Source organism: Panulirus ornatus, chromosome 14 (genome assembly GCF_036320965.1).
Source record: "Panulirus ornatus isolate Po-2019 chromosome 14, ASM3632096v1, whole genome shotgun sequence".
NCBI lineage: Eukaryota > Metazoa > Arthropoda > Malacostraca > Decapoda > Palinuridae > Panulirus > Panulirus ornatus.
Genome location: NC_092237.1, coordinates 60,461,454 through 60,477,724, shown reverse-complemented (window position 1 = coordinate 60,477,724; position 16,271 = coordinate 60,461,454). Strand labels below are relative to the sequence as shown.

At 45.7% G+C, this 16,271-nt stretch overlaps 1 protein-coding gene across 1 annotated transcript in view; it reads right to left on the bottom strand.

Annotated features, from left to right (window-relative positions):
* Positions 1-16,271, bottom strand: part of MED20 (Mediator complex subunit 20) — a 44,587-nt gene that overhangs the window by 8,701 nt on the left and 19,615 nt on the right. The window contains exons 2-4 of the mRNA XM_071670078.1: positions 6,462-6,547; positions 4,818-4,994; positions 4,425-4,535 (exon numbers count right to left, since the gene is read on the bottom strand). Coding sequence (XP_071526179.1) covers positions 4,425-4,535; positions 4,818-4,994; positions 6,462-6,530 — 357 coding nt within the window. The 5' untranslated portion in view covers positions 6,531-6,547. The remainder of the gene's footprint in view (positions 1-4,424; positions 4,536-4,817; positions 4,995-6,461; positions 6,548-16,271) is intronic.

Here is a 16,271-nt window from a genome sequence, read left to right as displayed (position 1 = left end):
TGACGTCAGTACGGTCGGTAAAGTTCAGCATCTAACTGACCTTCTGCGGTAGGCCAGACGGACCTTTCCGGCCCGGGGCCACATTCTACACGTCCTTCAGCGTCAGAGGGTAATGTGGAAACATCCGCTCACATCATGTACCACATACAACAGTAAACGAACCTTTGGTTTTGGCATAAAACAAAGAAAAAACATCAAGAGGAGAAGACAGAAGTGAAGAGCACCTTTTCTATTTTTTCATCCAGCACTGATTAATCTCTGATCCATCACTTACTGAGGGTATGCTGCACAAGTTACACTTATAAAGACGATCCCAAACTCAAACCATAACTCCTTAACGTATCCTTAAAGTATAAGAGTCATTCACTCCTTCATACATGTTTCCTATATCCCGCGTGAGCGAGGTACCGTCCAGAACAGATGACTGAGCCTTGGTGGATAAAAGATCCTAACCTAGCTCTTTCCTGTGTTACTTCCTTTGGAAAGTAATACAGGAGGAGATCTACAGTCCCCTGCTCCCGCCACTCTTAGTCGCCTCCTACGACACGAAGTAGATACGTGAGAAGTATTCTACATATATATATATATATATATATATATATATATGCGTGTGTGTTATTTTTAGGGAACATCTTACACCAGAGAGCGGAGGGCACACAGCAGGGACCGTGACCCGGATAAACACAGGGGTCATGAATCACGTGTGTGGGCCAGCAGGGAAGCACCGGGATTCCAACCCTGGCACTGTGTTACAACAGTCACGTTCATGGGACTGTCAGCCACCAGTCCTGCTCCACTCACTGAGGCCCCAAGGGAGTCCCTGGCGCACGTGCAGACACACACACTCACACACACGTGCAGACACACAAGCACCACGCACGTGCAAATGAATACTGTAAATATTCTAATACACACACACACACACACACACACACACACACATACGTATCTGGGCTACGAAAAATGTGGAAGGAAAAAATGTTTAAGGTCACACTTAAGCGACAGGCCTCCAGACTAACGGGATTAGGCCGTAGGTCTACAATGTAACTGAATCACAGGGGTCGCCACGAAGCCCCTCAGTTTCCCCTCTCCTCATAGGTGAATCAGCCAAAAGTTTCCTCCTCACAAACCCTCCCTAAAAATACCGAACCATAACCTCATTATAGATCATTTAAGCCACGGTCTGAGACTCAGGTGTTCCACTCCTATCTACTGTAGTGGTAAGTGTGTCTATCTCAACCGAATTCAGTTGTATCTACGAATCTTACCAAGAGAACAAAGGATATGCACACAGTCTTTAAGATCAATGAGAAAACAAGCAGTTACGCCTACATACTTGGAAAATGACGTACTGTTTTATAATATACCAATGATACTGATTTCTTTCTTATAAACCATCGATAATGGTGCTACCTGTTGTAAAACATTAATGGTTCTTCCCGTTACAAACCAACAGTATGGTCCTCCCAGTTAAAAACCAACAGTAATGGTTCTTCCAGTTAAAAACCAACAGTAATGGTTCTCCCAGGTAAAAACCAACAGTAATGGTTCTCCCAGTTAAAAACCAACAGTAATGGTTCTCCCAGTTAAAACCCAACAGTAGTGGTTCCCCTTGTTACATACCAACAGCGCAATGGTGGCAGGCGCCTGGCGACTAATGACTGGTAATGGAGTCAGTCATTACCTTAAATGGGACTGTAGGAGGCCGGAGTCTGCCCACATCCACCCACGCTTACCACACTCCTCTCATTCTTACCCTGGCAGCCTCTCTCTCTCTCTCTCTCTTTTTACACACTCCTCTCATTCTTACCCTGGCAGCCTCTCTCTCTCTCTCTCTCTCTCTCTCTCTCTCTCTCTCTCTCTCTCTCTCTGTACCAACGCTACCACATGACAAAGTCTAGCTTCAAGTGCTTGTAAGGTTGGTTTTCATTATTCAAACCGCTTGGGATTACTATTTGTGTGTTAATGAAAGAAAATTCAACACTTGTGTTGCCCAAGTGTCTTAACCTTATATATATATACAACTGAGAGTGTGAGTAAAACTAACACTCGAGGTAACTTCCCTCCTCACTCACGTGTTAGCATCTCCCCAACGACAGATGACCTTCTGGCCAGCCAGCAAGTGCTCGTGGACTACCATCAATAACGCGCCGGAGGAACACTCTAGGGAGAGAGATTCTCAAGACCCTCTCACTCAACTCCCATGGACCGTGGACCAGCTACCTCACCATGTAAGGAACTCGGTAATTCATCTGAGTGGCGGTGATCTCCTTCCCGGAGAGTTCCAGGATAGGAGCTGCGAAGGTCGAGCGTGTAGGAGGGAAGGCCACTATTATTACCTGAGCGGTATATATACAGCGGAGGAGGAGGCGTCTCAAAGAAGGCTGCGGCGGTGGCCGAAGAATTCTACTGATGGACGACGAAACGTCATTACTACAGATCACTTCTCGGCCAAAATGTGAGTACAGGTACTGAATAAACCCTCTACTCTATCATGTACTGATTCAGCGCCATTTGGAGCATATACTACATCCAAGTCTATGTCAAATACAATGTCCATAATAACCCATACAAACGACAAGTTGCACTGCCACTGTAATATATATTCTCACGTTTGAAACATATTCTAACTCTTTTAATCATTAACTTTAAAGTGAGTCTAAAACCTTTCCCTGCTCCAAATATATACAGGTTTGATAATAAAGCGCGCTAATCGCTCCTCCAGCGTGTCTAAAAAAGGATATTGGCGGAAAAATAATTTATCAAATACTTGATAAGAAGTGGGAGACGGAGGGGGGGGGTCTAAAAAAGTGAATGAGAGTCAAGACTTTACACTAATAAAGGGATGGTGGTCATTATACAATCTACTAATTACTTTAGTGTGTGTGTGTGTGTGTGTGTGTGTGTGTGTGTGTGTGTGTGTGTGTGTGTGTAAAAGCAACAGATTCAGGTGTGGTATTCATGACCTCGGTAAATCATGATCAAATCACGAACGTAAGTCTACGACTAAGATTACAGTGATAACTAGTCACTACGACGTGGTGATTATCATTCACCTGGTAATCAGTACTCACCTGGGAAAGGCTTACCTATTAGGTGCCACCTGGTTAAGAAGCTGGCAATGTAACAGAACTCACGACTGGCACCGACCACGGCCGCGACTCAGACGAAATTTTCGCAAGGCGTATGGAAACTTGTGAAGAAGTCAGGTGTAGGGATGAACGAGGGTGTGTGTGTGTGTGGGGGGGAATTTGGAAATGGATAAACTTATGGACGAAAGGTTTGGCACACACAAAAGGCGTTCAGATACCTTGAAATAAATCAGTAAAACGGATGAATGGTGCACGGATAACCGAGATCGTTCGGATGTTTTGAAATAAATCAAGGTACGGATTCAGAAGGCCATACGATTCTGAAAATGGATCAGTGGCCAAATCAAGAATGAACGGATACACGAGAGCGTAATATTTACAAAATAAATGTGTGTACGGATGAATGAATGTCTAAGGATATGCTCATAGTGTTGGGTTGCCAGCAACAAAGTCAACCCTCGCCAAATGCAGACGATCAAAAGCCATTTGAACATATCACTCCGGAAAATCTTATTGGAATATTTTTTCCCCACTCTTCATTCTGTCTCATTCAGACGTAAAATACTAGAAGAAGTAAGGTGAAGACGATGGAAAATAGCAGAGACTAAATAAAGAGGTGGTAACGGATGGATATTTTTTTTCTTATTGTAAATGAAATGAGTGTTGATTTTCAGGACGATGTTCTTACGTCCTAAAACTTGCTAACCATCTAACCTATCCAACCACCCTGCACTAACCACCTAACCAAACCAAAACTTTGTAACCTAAGTCAACCAACTAATCTAACCTAAGCGATATCAAACCATCTAACTTATGACCCTATGAAGTTGTTGCAAAAAAAAATAATAAAGGAATCTATTAAGGCGATAAATGAATACGCTTCAATACGCTACATACATTCAAATATCAATATGCCTCATACATTCAAATACCAAGTTTTTACTATGCATCTTGTGTTTGCATTTTCATCCTTCTTTCTCTCAGTCAGATATCTATTTGCTCACCAAAACTCACATTCGAAACAGAAATCTGAGTGCTGTTTAACTCATTTAATACACAAGGAAAACCATTGTTTAATTAAGTAAAGTAATACTGTCAACAAAACTCACATCACAGAAACATATAAAAGAAAGGGCCCCAGGTGACCACTGGACAATATTCTTAACTTACTCGTAACATAAACAGAGAAAACCCTGAGGAAGAGAAAACGAAGACAAAACGAGAGAAAACGGAAGAAAGAAAACGAAGGAAAACGTAGTAACATGCCTACTAAAGAACACAGAGGGGAGTCTCATCCAAAGTTAGGCAGCAGGAGAAGGAAGAAAAGCTCACCTGGATGTATGGTGGTGGACCGGGCTGGACGCATGACCCCATGAAGCTCTGCATGAACTCCCTAATGAGCGACCAACACAGAGCCGGGGTTACGCATGGCAGGTACTCCACCTGTCACGAGAAATCACAAAATATAACTGACTAATTCTCTCTCTCTCTCTCTCTCTCTCTCTCTCTCTCTCTCTCTCTCTCTCTCTCTCTCTCTCTCTCACACACACACACAAACTGATGGTTACACACAGGTTGTAGTCATCAGTCGTTCAAACTGAAATACACACATACATACACAGACATACAGGCACACACACACACAGGCACACACACACACACACACACACACACACATACATACACTGGAATAAACCCCACACACCTGAGACATGTTTAACTAACCTCGACCAGGATACCCTTGTAATGTCCGCTCATGGTGACGCTGCCGATCTTGACGACAAAGTCGCCAATCTTATACTTGGCACCCTTGGACTCGATCTTCAGGTTCTTCTTGGCCTGGTACATGTGGTTCAGGCGGGGCAAGAGGAAGTCGAACAACATGTCAGCCAAGAGAGTCACCTAGGAAAAGGACAAGATGGAGAAAGGAGGGCATTAAACGATGGAGAAAAGGGGTGGGGGTGGGGGGCATTAAACGTGTATATTCAATACCTTTTTTTCTTGATATATAGAGGGACCAAATGGCACGGGTAAAACATGAAAAGAATGTGGTATGAAAAGAGAAAGACGTGGTTAATCAAGAGTTCCTAACGTGCTTGCAGGTCTGAGTACTAAAAGTAGATAGGATAAAGGAAGAGGGAGAGATGAAAGAGGGAAGGAAACTCCACATCGTCCTCTAATTAACAGCTAAACAATTAAAGCAAATTATCAATATCCTTATTTCAATTATTTCTATTATTGTTATTATACAAACCCAAGTCTACATTTCTTATCTAAGTGGGAGCACATAAATGATGGACTCCTTGGGAGCGAGAAGTCCCGCTACTTGACTGTGCTCCTTTCCATCCACTACTCATGATATGGCCTTCCTGAGGGTGGCTTATTGCGGAGTCCAGCAACAATTATATACATACATACATATATATATATATATATATATATATATATATATATATATATATATATATATGATAATAGGGAAAAAAAATCCAACAAACGTCAAGGTAAATAATATTCAAAATCAAATACATAGATATGAGACATAGAGTTATAATGAAATATATAAAGTCAAACATAAAAAGAATAAAAGTAATTACTATTCAAGGATAAAGAGAAGAATGCCCGACGCCTTCTGCAGGAGGGGCGGCCGGTGCGGTAGGGGAGAGGGGGTTTAGCAGTGCCCAGGAGAAGGTCCCCCTTCGGAAGTCAACCAATTTCACGCTAGCGAAAGATTCTCAATTCCCAGCCTCTTTCCATCTCAATTCCTCCTCCTCCTCCTTCCCTACCCTACCCCTCCCTCCCCACAAAAAATATATCCACCCACCACACCCTTCCCCAAAATGCAATGATGCATACAGCTCCTGCCATGCGTGAATCGAGGACACCCACCCACCCACACACACACACACACACACACACACACACACACACACACACACACACACCTGGGGTCTCTGATCACATGCGTCCAAGACCAGATACGTTTAACTGGTCTCCTCATGTTTAAGGTCGGGGACCTAGCCCGCCCGCGAGCGCTGAGGAGGGGCGCCACGGCCCACAAACGCATGGGGGCAACCACAGCAGGGACTCCTGCTTTCAGGTGACTTCCACCATCTTTATACACCTGAAGCCACATCCACACACAACCAGGTAGCCAACCACTAACATGTCAGCCATAACTACGTACAGCCAGTCACCTAGCCCCTAACACTTGCGAGCACACCCACGTACAGACAGGTCAGGCAACCACTACATTTCATCCACGTACAGACAGCTAAGGCAGCCACTGAGCTTCACCCACGTACAAACAGCTCAGGCAGCCACTGAGATTCACCCACGTACAGACAGACAGTTCAGGCAGCCACGTACCTGCTTGGTTCCAGTGTCCAGGATGGCGTAAGTGGTGGCTGGGGTGTCACTGTTGTGGACGATGTGCATCTTCCGGTTCACTCCACCTGATCCAGGACAAGAAGCACACACATAGAAAAAACGACACCTTCATGTACGAACATATCTTAAAATAAATACTAAATTCTGTTTAATATGATACATGCTTTTCATTATCATAATTAGTTAAAGCAGACACACATACCCACACTAACACTCAAGCCGCCCCCACTAACCACTTACACACACACGCGCAAGTCCACGAACACTTTTAGCAGAGGTCGACTTTCAAAGGAAATCGCGAGCTGGATATGAATAATGGGTGGCAAATCCTCAGACATGTTAGGACGTGTCTGTTCCTCGCTGCCCAGCTGGAAACACACAGACCCTGGCTTTCCAGCCCAATGACTCCCTTTTAAACACTCTAATGACGTGCCAATCCCATCCCGAGGTCTACTCTGGAGTCCCTGTGTTTGCCTTAGTACTCGACATGTTGAGCTGTGTACTCTACTCGCCTCTACTGTTCATAAGCCAAAATATTTCGCCTCGTCTTCACCGTACCTGCAAGAAGTGGACTCTTCCGAAGATCACAATTCTTATTCGCAATCATAATAATGAGGAAAAGTAGTGCATGAGTTTCCGGAGGGAAACGCGCGTGTGTAGAACAGGGCTTCTGTGCACATACAGCCGTCCCCACACGCGCGTGCAGAGCAGGGCCGTTTGCACATGATCCGTGGAACGGGCGCCTCACTTTACGGCCCGGGGGACCAAATCACATAAAGTTCCAGCCGCGACTGGGCCAGCGCCGTGCGGCAAAATGCTATTAAATAGACTTATGGGGTATTGCCTTGTAGAGATAACGCGCACGTGCGTCAGGGGGAGGTAGGAAGGTACGTACGTAGCTGAGTAAAGATGGGATGTAGGTAAGGAGGTGAGGAGGAAGGGAAACGTGTATCGTCGTCTGTGTTGCATCTACTGACATGCCTCCGCCTTCCAGCTTCTCCATTCCTCTCGTTTTCCGCTTCATCTCAACAAATGATCCCTCTTTCATATTCTCCAATACAATCCTCCTTGGTGTCCCTCCTGGAAGCCTTCCTTCCGTTCATCCTTCACTTAACGTCACTCGGTAGCTCATCACACCTCTAACGATGATCACCTACATTGGCTTACTCTATTTTCTTGAGTTTCCTAGATCTAGTCTTCGTTCTTCGACTTCACTTCCTTCATCTTCGCCATACATATGACTCAAAGGCTCCAAACTGTTCATTACTTCAATGCATTTTGTCTTCAAGGGTCAAAGTTTGAGATTCCTTTTTAAGCATCCGAGCTACAATCTACAAAACTACCATTTTCTTTGCTTCAATGACCATATTCTTCCACAGCAACTCCCTTCTCTTTATCGTTATGCTCTTTGATCAAATCTTCGCTTCACACCTCCACATAAACTGTGATCATAAAACACTCAAGTGCCTGAAGGTGTTCATTCGATTTACTCGATGCCATTTCATCATAAGAGTGATTACATTTCCTCTCTTTGAGGTCAACATCAAATCAAAACCATAATCACTAATCACATGCAATGCTTTCATTTTCAGCAACTCTCTCTCTCTCTCTCTCTCTCTCTCTCTCTCTCTCTCTCTCTCTCTCTCTCTCTCTCTCTCTCTCTCTCTCTCATACGACCCGAACACCATCTTCGAGTCCTTCCATCGCTTCAGTCAATCACTATCTCCAAACATATCGAGAAAAGAAGAACAGACGGTAAAGAGAAGAAAAAAAAAAAATTGAACTCCTCGTCTAACGACTCCCAGTTCCGAATCACCACAGGCCACCACCTTCCTGGTCCGTGTACATACCATCCTGGATCGGTCTTCCTTCCCTTCATTCAGCTGCAAACTTCCTCAGAGAATTTCCATTAGCTTCAAATTCCCCGCCGTCGAAAGTTTTCTTAAAGTTAACCAAACTGCAGACTCCTTTGGCACAACATCCTCACTACTCCTGTCGCTTCTCTTGTTCCGCATCACCCCCCCCCCCCCCCTCACCTTAGTGAGTTCGAAGCGATTGTTTCCAACGTTTGGTTTATTAGTTACAGCTTCCGTCCTCCTCCTTGCCGGTACTCTGAGCATGGTCTGGGGAGGCGTTTAATGTCCTCATTATCAATCCAAAGGTCTCCTCCCACTATGCCTTCCACTGGGCTTCCTTCTGTGGCAGTATCATTACTGCTCCTGTCCTTCGGCCAAATTGTCCTTATACTTGCTGCATTACTTGACTACTTCTTTTCATTTTTTCTTTTCATCTTTGATGATATCAACAATATCTATATTTCACTGTCATATACACTTCATGTAATTACAATATCCATCGTCAGTGTAAACTGAAATGTAGGGGAAACCGGGAAATGCCTTTCTATCCTGATACTGTGTGTGTGTGTGTGTGTGTGTGTGTGTGTGTGTGTGTGTGTGTGTGTGGTGTGTGTGTGTGTATGTGAATGGTTAAATTCTCCATTGGTGTAATGGAAATCCGACTTCCGTGTTTTCAGAGAAAAGGGAATTTCTTTTTGAGGGGGAGTTACCGCAATTCATCGAGGTTCTATGTCGGAAAATATCTAGACATTCAATGCACTTTGGTTTATGCCTCCATATCTAGAAACTCCCCTGACGACAGGAACTTCATGTTTAAGGCATCGAATCTCAACTTTTGCAAGCTAATCTACACATACGTATGTACTTTTCATTTGACACGAATAAGAGTTGCTGTAGTTCTGATAATAATTGCTGTAGTCATTTGGAATGTTTGTCAAAAGAAATACCGATGCTGTTCCTGTATATATACTGAAAACAGGAAGGCGAAAAAATAAAATCTGAGCGCTGGTTGAATAGCTTAATAACCAGGAGAAATTATAATATCTTTAAACACTGTTGTTGTTGTTGTTGTTGTCGTCTGACAGTGGAATGGAAACATCCAGTGCTTTCTTTCCTACCCCCCCCAAAGCGCTGGGGCACGACCGAACTTTTAACCATTATTCAGATTTCCTTTTCATCGTATGTGCTCGCCTCTGGGCACAACATCAATCGGTAGCGGAAATTTCCAAACCTCAAAAGGTTTGCAACTTTTCGGCATTCATGTCCTCCCTTTTTTTTGCTTTTTTTTTTTTTTTTTTTCTTTCGTTTGCCTTCTGGTCAGTGGGATGACGTGGGTCTGGGAGATAACCGACTATGTAATTTCATAAACTAAAACCGTTTCATTTACCCTCCTATCTCTATCCTGCAGAGAGAGAGAGAGAGAGAGAGAGAGAGAGAGAGAGAGAGAGAGAGAGAGAGAGAGAGAGAGAGAGAAGAGAGAGAGAGTAACCTGCTAAACGTACTTCTCTGATCTAAACTGACCGCCCATCTTGATCATGTTTTCACTAATGACCTGAAGGTTCCGAAATATCGAGGTCAACCAATGGCCTTGGAAGAAACATCCTCCTAAATGAAAAAAGAAAAAACAGGCGTTCCATTGTTGCTCTCTCTCTCTCTCTCTCTCTCTCTCTCTCTCTCTCTCTCTCTCTCTCTCTCTCTCTCTCTACCCCCAAGGTATCTAATACAAGCTAATCTTGGCTCCTCACCCCTCCTGTCAAGGCCAACTGCACCTCATCTTAATTGCCTTCCATCAGTTCTGGCGACGCCCTGGGGGAAGAGAAGGCTCTGTGTCCTCCTGGCATAAAAAGAAACAAAAAAAACCAACATACGAAACAAACTACCGAGTATATCATAAATGATATCCAAGTATAGTGTATACAGAGATGAAAACTACTGTTACACTGTCTGTATGTCTGTCTCTCTGTCTGCTCTGGTCTTTCTGTCAGTTACAGCAAGTCTTTCGATGCAAAATCACTCTGCTACTGACGAACACCGAGACTAGCACACAAAGTTAATGCACACGCTACAAGACTCGTTCCCAGTGACCATGATCATTCTGCACACATGCAATATACAAACAATGAACTGGAGAGGAAAATGGGGAGAAAAAAGATTAAAAGACATAATCCTAAGGGACTTCACAATGATCGAATCTCTCTCGAAATTTTCTAACCGACATGAGAGGTGTCTGATACAATCATACAAGGCTGATCCCAGTCTATGAATGTTTAACAGAGTGAATTTCCCCTGTCCTGTGGGTGGGATGTGTGAGAACATCTGAGGACGCTGTGGGTGTGAGCGGATGTATGAGAATGATGTGGATATGTACGGATATCTGGGGATGAAACACGGCAGGATAAGCCCCGCGGATTACGACGAGTCAGTATGAAGATGCATGAGGGTGCGGATGTACGAAAACAATGTGTGACGTAGGGTTTACGGATGTGTCCCACCGAGAAAACGTCAGGATCAGGATGCGTAAGGATGCTGATCGGTGAGGATGAGGGTAAGGACGATGAGTGACGTCTGGGGATGGGGAAGGGTTGACGGGTGTGAGGATGTTGAGTTGGGATGGCAGGGACGGACGTGAGCTGGGGTGAGAGTCTGTCAGTCCTCGGCTACTAGGGTGGGGGAATGACACTGGGGCTGCCCAGAGAGAGAGAGAGAGAGAGAGAGAGAGAGAGAGAGAGAGAGAGAGAGAGAGAGAGAGAGAGAGAGAGAGAGAGAGAGAGAGAGAGAGAGAGGATGGGAGAGGGAGAGTGGGACAGGGATGCTACTCTACAATCTATTGATTCCCGCAAGACCTGCAATGACCCCAGCGCGCCATGGCTCCCGCCCCCTCCGGCCACCACCACCCGAAGTCACGAAGCCCGCCCATCCACCCACCCGCAAGCCCGTAGTCCAACCATCTGTAAACCCAACCGATATCCACCCACAGCCTATCCTATCCAGCCGCCGATCCTTCGACCGCACGCACACACACACAAACACTCCTAACCCACCCTCAACCTCCGCTCACCTATCCAGTCCAAGTAACTACCTATCTAAAAGTATACTTTACTCCCGGCCAAGTACCAAACGCACTTGAAAACTATCCCCCTAAACACTACTACTAGCAAACCCTTGCAACGCAGAGAAATATCACCTAGTAAAACACAGGGAGGCAATACATCAGGATAAAAGCTCCACCATTACAGAACTCCCAGGCTTTATGAAACGCGAGACAGGAATGATAAAGCATTGAATGAGGTACGCAGGAAAACCTCCAACATTACGAAACTCCATGACGTCAATTTCAGAGTTATAACTACTTAGCTCCGCCGACCAAAATGAACACATTCAAGCAAACGCTCGTAAAACCAATTTGGCCAGACATGAGAGCATTTTCTGGTGATAACAGTCTGCTCCATTAACCATCACCCCACCCCTAATGTCGCCACACTTCCCTCCCCAATACCCCAGACCCTCGCCCCCACCTCGAAATCCCCCCGGGGATAGGCACCGCGTTAACCCTTCATCATATAATCCCTTCTCTAAATGTAATCATATCTATAGGTCGCATACACACACACACACACACACACACACACACACACACACACACACCTTTCCCTAAACGTAACACCGGCTTTCAGCATCGTATCCATCCAAATACCTGGGTCGTACACAAATCGAGAGAACTCAGGCTCGGAATGTCTTAGAAGGAAAAGGAATGACGCATCTGACAATTTCATCCTCGATGAGGAATCCCCCCTCAATATGTCATATATTTCATCATACTCCCTTCCCCCCCAAAAAAAAAACTATATATCTGAATTCTAATTCACATTCCAAGCGACTGGGAACTGGTACGGTATGCCCAAACAATGTGACAGAACCATAGGGGAAAGAAATATAAGACGTGTGACGAGTCGTGGATGGTGAAGCAAAATTTCCCTCACCAATATGGCAAGGGTGTTCCGGGCAAGATTTCCCCCAGTTTCATATCACCAGCGACATAACAGGATGTCCCCCCCACCTCTGAACGCAGCCAGGATCTTGTCAAGTGCCCCTGCGTTTGTATCCATGGCCCATTTGTCTGTATCTATGGCCCATGAATTTGAACTTATGGCCCATACGTCTGTATTTATTGCCCATTATCTGACGATTACATGTAAGTCATGTAGGAACAGTTTCATCCATACAGGGCCGTAAGACTCGTGCAAATATTTAATTTCATAATCCTGCAATCGTTCAAATGATTTCCTTCAAACGCTTGTTACAACGTGCGTTCGCCCGATCATCTGTTTCTAAACAGTGGTTGAGATAACCTGGTGTTGTCATCAACACGTGTGTATACAACGCAGATCAGTTTATTCTGTCCGGTACATATTTTGAAGGCCAGTGGGAATGTCTACTTCTCCTACTACCTCTGATTCGAGTTATCTGTCTCAGGTTAAGCAAGGTGTGAATGGAATGATTCGTTTTAAACATAAACTAGTGGTGAATCCCGTGATTCGTCTTAGGGCAAACAAGCTGTGAATCAGTCAACTATCTATGTAAACAAGCACTGGATCGAGAGATTAGTCTTACGGCAAACTGGCTCCAAACAGTGGCTCGTTTCAGGACAAACGGACGTTGAATCATGATTTGTCTCATGGCAAAAAAAGTGGTGAATCAAGCGATTCGCCTCAGAGCAAACAAGCAGTGAATCAATGAACTATTCGTCTAAACAAGCGGTAAATCGACGAACCTGTTCGTCGAAGCTAAGCGGTGAATCAACGAACCTATTCGTCGAAACTAAGCGGTGAATCAACGAACCTATTCGTCGAAACTAAGCGGTGAATCGAGAGATTCGTCTCAGGGTAAACAAGCGGCGAATCAATGAGGGGTCTCACCCTCGAGCAAACTTCTGGCCAGAATTTCGTCATCAGCAGGGCTGCTCCCCGCCGCCGCCGGCCGCCTCCAGGGGTATAACAATGTCTTCCCTCCCTTTATGCAATATTAACTTAAGAGCTCAAGATGCGACGCAGAGGAGAGGAGGAAGAGAGAGAGAGAGAGAGAGAGATAAAGACATGGAGAATAGAGTGCGTGTGAAGGGAGAGAAGGGAATGGAGGGAGAGGTGAGCGAACGAAGATAAAGATTTGGAGAAGAATGTGTGAACAAAGATCCATTAAGTGAGGAAGTGTATGTGTGTGGAAAGAAAGAGAGAAGAGAGAGAGAGAGAGAGAGAGAGAGAGAGAGAGAGAGAGAGAGAGAGAGAGAGAGAGAGAGAGAGGAAATATGGTCAACAAGATAACTGGAGGACGAAGAGTGGCGAGGCAAGAATTAGAAAGATACACAAAGTTAGAGAGAGATATGGAACGTAGACCACGATTCAAAGACACATGAAAGCTTCCGCATATCATCATGGGAAATACCACAGCAGCACAGAGCAGGAGGACAGAGAAATAATGCGATGTGAATGGTGAACTACGACCCAACACACACACACACACACACAAAATATATATCTCCCTAAAATCTACTTTTCCCCTTGACGTCAGCTTCACGGTGTGACGACCATGAGATAAATTCTTTATTATCTTGCAACTTTTATATCCACGTCGGGACAGAAGTCAGGATCCCTCCCCCTCGCTAACATCAAGCCCTCCCTCCATCACCCCTCCAAAACAAATGGAACCGTCAGTCGAGGAGGGATCCCCACTTCAAGCCCTCCCCCATCACCCCTTCAACACACCCGTCGGCTGGGGAGAGGCGCCCCACTCGAAGCCCCTCCATTACCCCTCCAAAACACACGGAACCGTCAGTTGCCTGCCTGCTTCTCTACTCCCCCCACCTCTCTCTCTCTCTCTCTCTCTCTCTCTCTCTCTCTCTCTCTCTCTCTCTCTCTCTCTCTCTATCTATCTATCTATCTATCTATTTATCTCCCTCCCTCTCTCGAGGGACCCCAGTCGCAATGAGAACAATCCACATTTCTACACACCACGTACAGTGCATACCTCACGCAGATCTACGCATATGTTTACATGACCGAGCAGGATATCTGTGCGTGCGTGCGTGCCTTCGCCAGCATCTCTCTCTCTCTGCCTCTCTCTCTCTCTCTCTCTCTCTCTCTCTCTCTCTCTCTCTCTCTCTCTCTCTCTCTGCCTCTCTCTCTCTCTCTCTCTCTCTCTCTCTCTCTCTCTCTCTCTCTCTCTCTCTCTCTCTCTCTCTCTCTCTCTCTCTCTCTCTCTCTCTCACCACCACCACCACCACCACCACACCACACACCTCACCGATGTCAACATATTGTCCTACGGATCATCGCCAGGACGATACTGTTGACCCAGGAGTGCGCCCATGGTCGCTGTCAACACTCACAGAAAAGATGGTAAATATTCTCCATCTGTTTATCTTGTTTCTAGGGATTTTCCCTCTGAATGCTCGTGCAAATGAATAACAAATATCTACATATATAAAGAGAGAGAGAGAGAGAGAGAGAGAGAGAGAGAGAGAGAGAGAGAGAGAGAGAGAGAGAAGGAGGAGGAAGGGGGGAGTTGTCAAACTCTGCCAGCAGGTGGTAACACTACGAGCGAGAGAATTCCCCTTCGACGAGGCGGCATCATCATCATCATCGTCAGCGGAAGCAAAAAGATGGTACGGCGTCGCCGGGGGCCTTCTCTTCCCCCAAAAGAAGCTTGCCTTACCCTGCTCCCGTGCAGGCACGCACACGAGGGGCCTTAGCCTTACCTAGGAAGGCAGATGGAGGAATAGATAGTAGAGAAATAGACACGATGTAGAGAAAGAGATGGATGCATCCCTACGGTCTATTAACACAACGTTTCAATTAAGACTAAATTGCTAGATCGTAGATAGCCCACCCCGGCAATAACCGTAGGTCACCCACTGGAACACACGATGAATATCCAAGCCAAACCCAACGCAACCTAAACTAAGTCAAGCCCAGCCACGCCAAGCCAAACTACGACAGGCTGAACCAACCCGAGCCAAGCCACCACATCAAGCCAAGCCAGGCCGGCCATGATGGGAGGCTGACTGGCTGGCTGGCCGAGCCAACAACAACAACATGGCCTCGCTGCGGCATCGAGGGTGTCTGAGACAAACGACTTCGCTAAGTCCGGCCGTCATCCATCACCTGGCCTGCCCAGACATAACAGGCAGCCTCTTGCTTCTCTCCACATCTCCCCTCCCTCCCTCCCTCCTCTCTCTCTCTCTCTCTCCCTCCCTCTCTCCCTTTCCCTCTCCCCGATCATACGTCCACTGTCACCAACAACACAATAACAGGAGCGTCCGAACAGCCAATTTCCCTACCCCGTTGTGACAAAGGCCTTGAACACTGCCCTCCCTACCTGACCCCTCTGACGGGAGGGGATGGTGAGTAAGGGGGAGGAAGGGAGGGAGGAAAGGAAGGAGGGAAGGAAAAAGTAAGGTAATGAAGGAAATTAGATAAGAAGAAAGGAACGTAGAAAGAAAGAAAAGTATGAAGGAAGGGGAAGGGAGATGGAAGGCAAGTAGGCAAGAAGGAACGAATGACGAGAAGGAAAGAAGAAAGTTATGAAGGTAATGAAGGCAGGTGAGAGAGAGAGAGAGAGAGAGAGAGAGAGAGAGAGAGAGAGAGAGAGAGAGAGAGAGAGAGAGAGAGAGAGAGAGTAAAGCTTCACTTGACCTTGCTTTACAATTCCCAAAACCGCAGATAAACACACGTAGTCCCGCACCCTCCTTTTCCTATCTCATGACCACTGCATCTCTGTACCCTCTGCGGCCGCTCACTACCTCAGTGACAGTTACTACGCGAGCCAAGAACTCAGTCAACATAACCCCTCTTCGATGCGCTCCCTTCACTACCAAGGAACTGAAACATACGACCCTAAAATCACTTAAAATAAGAAAAGAAAATGTCTTAAAAAAATC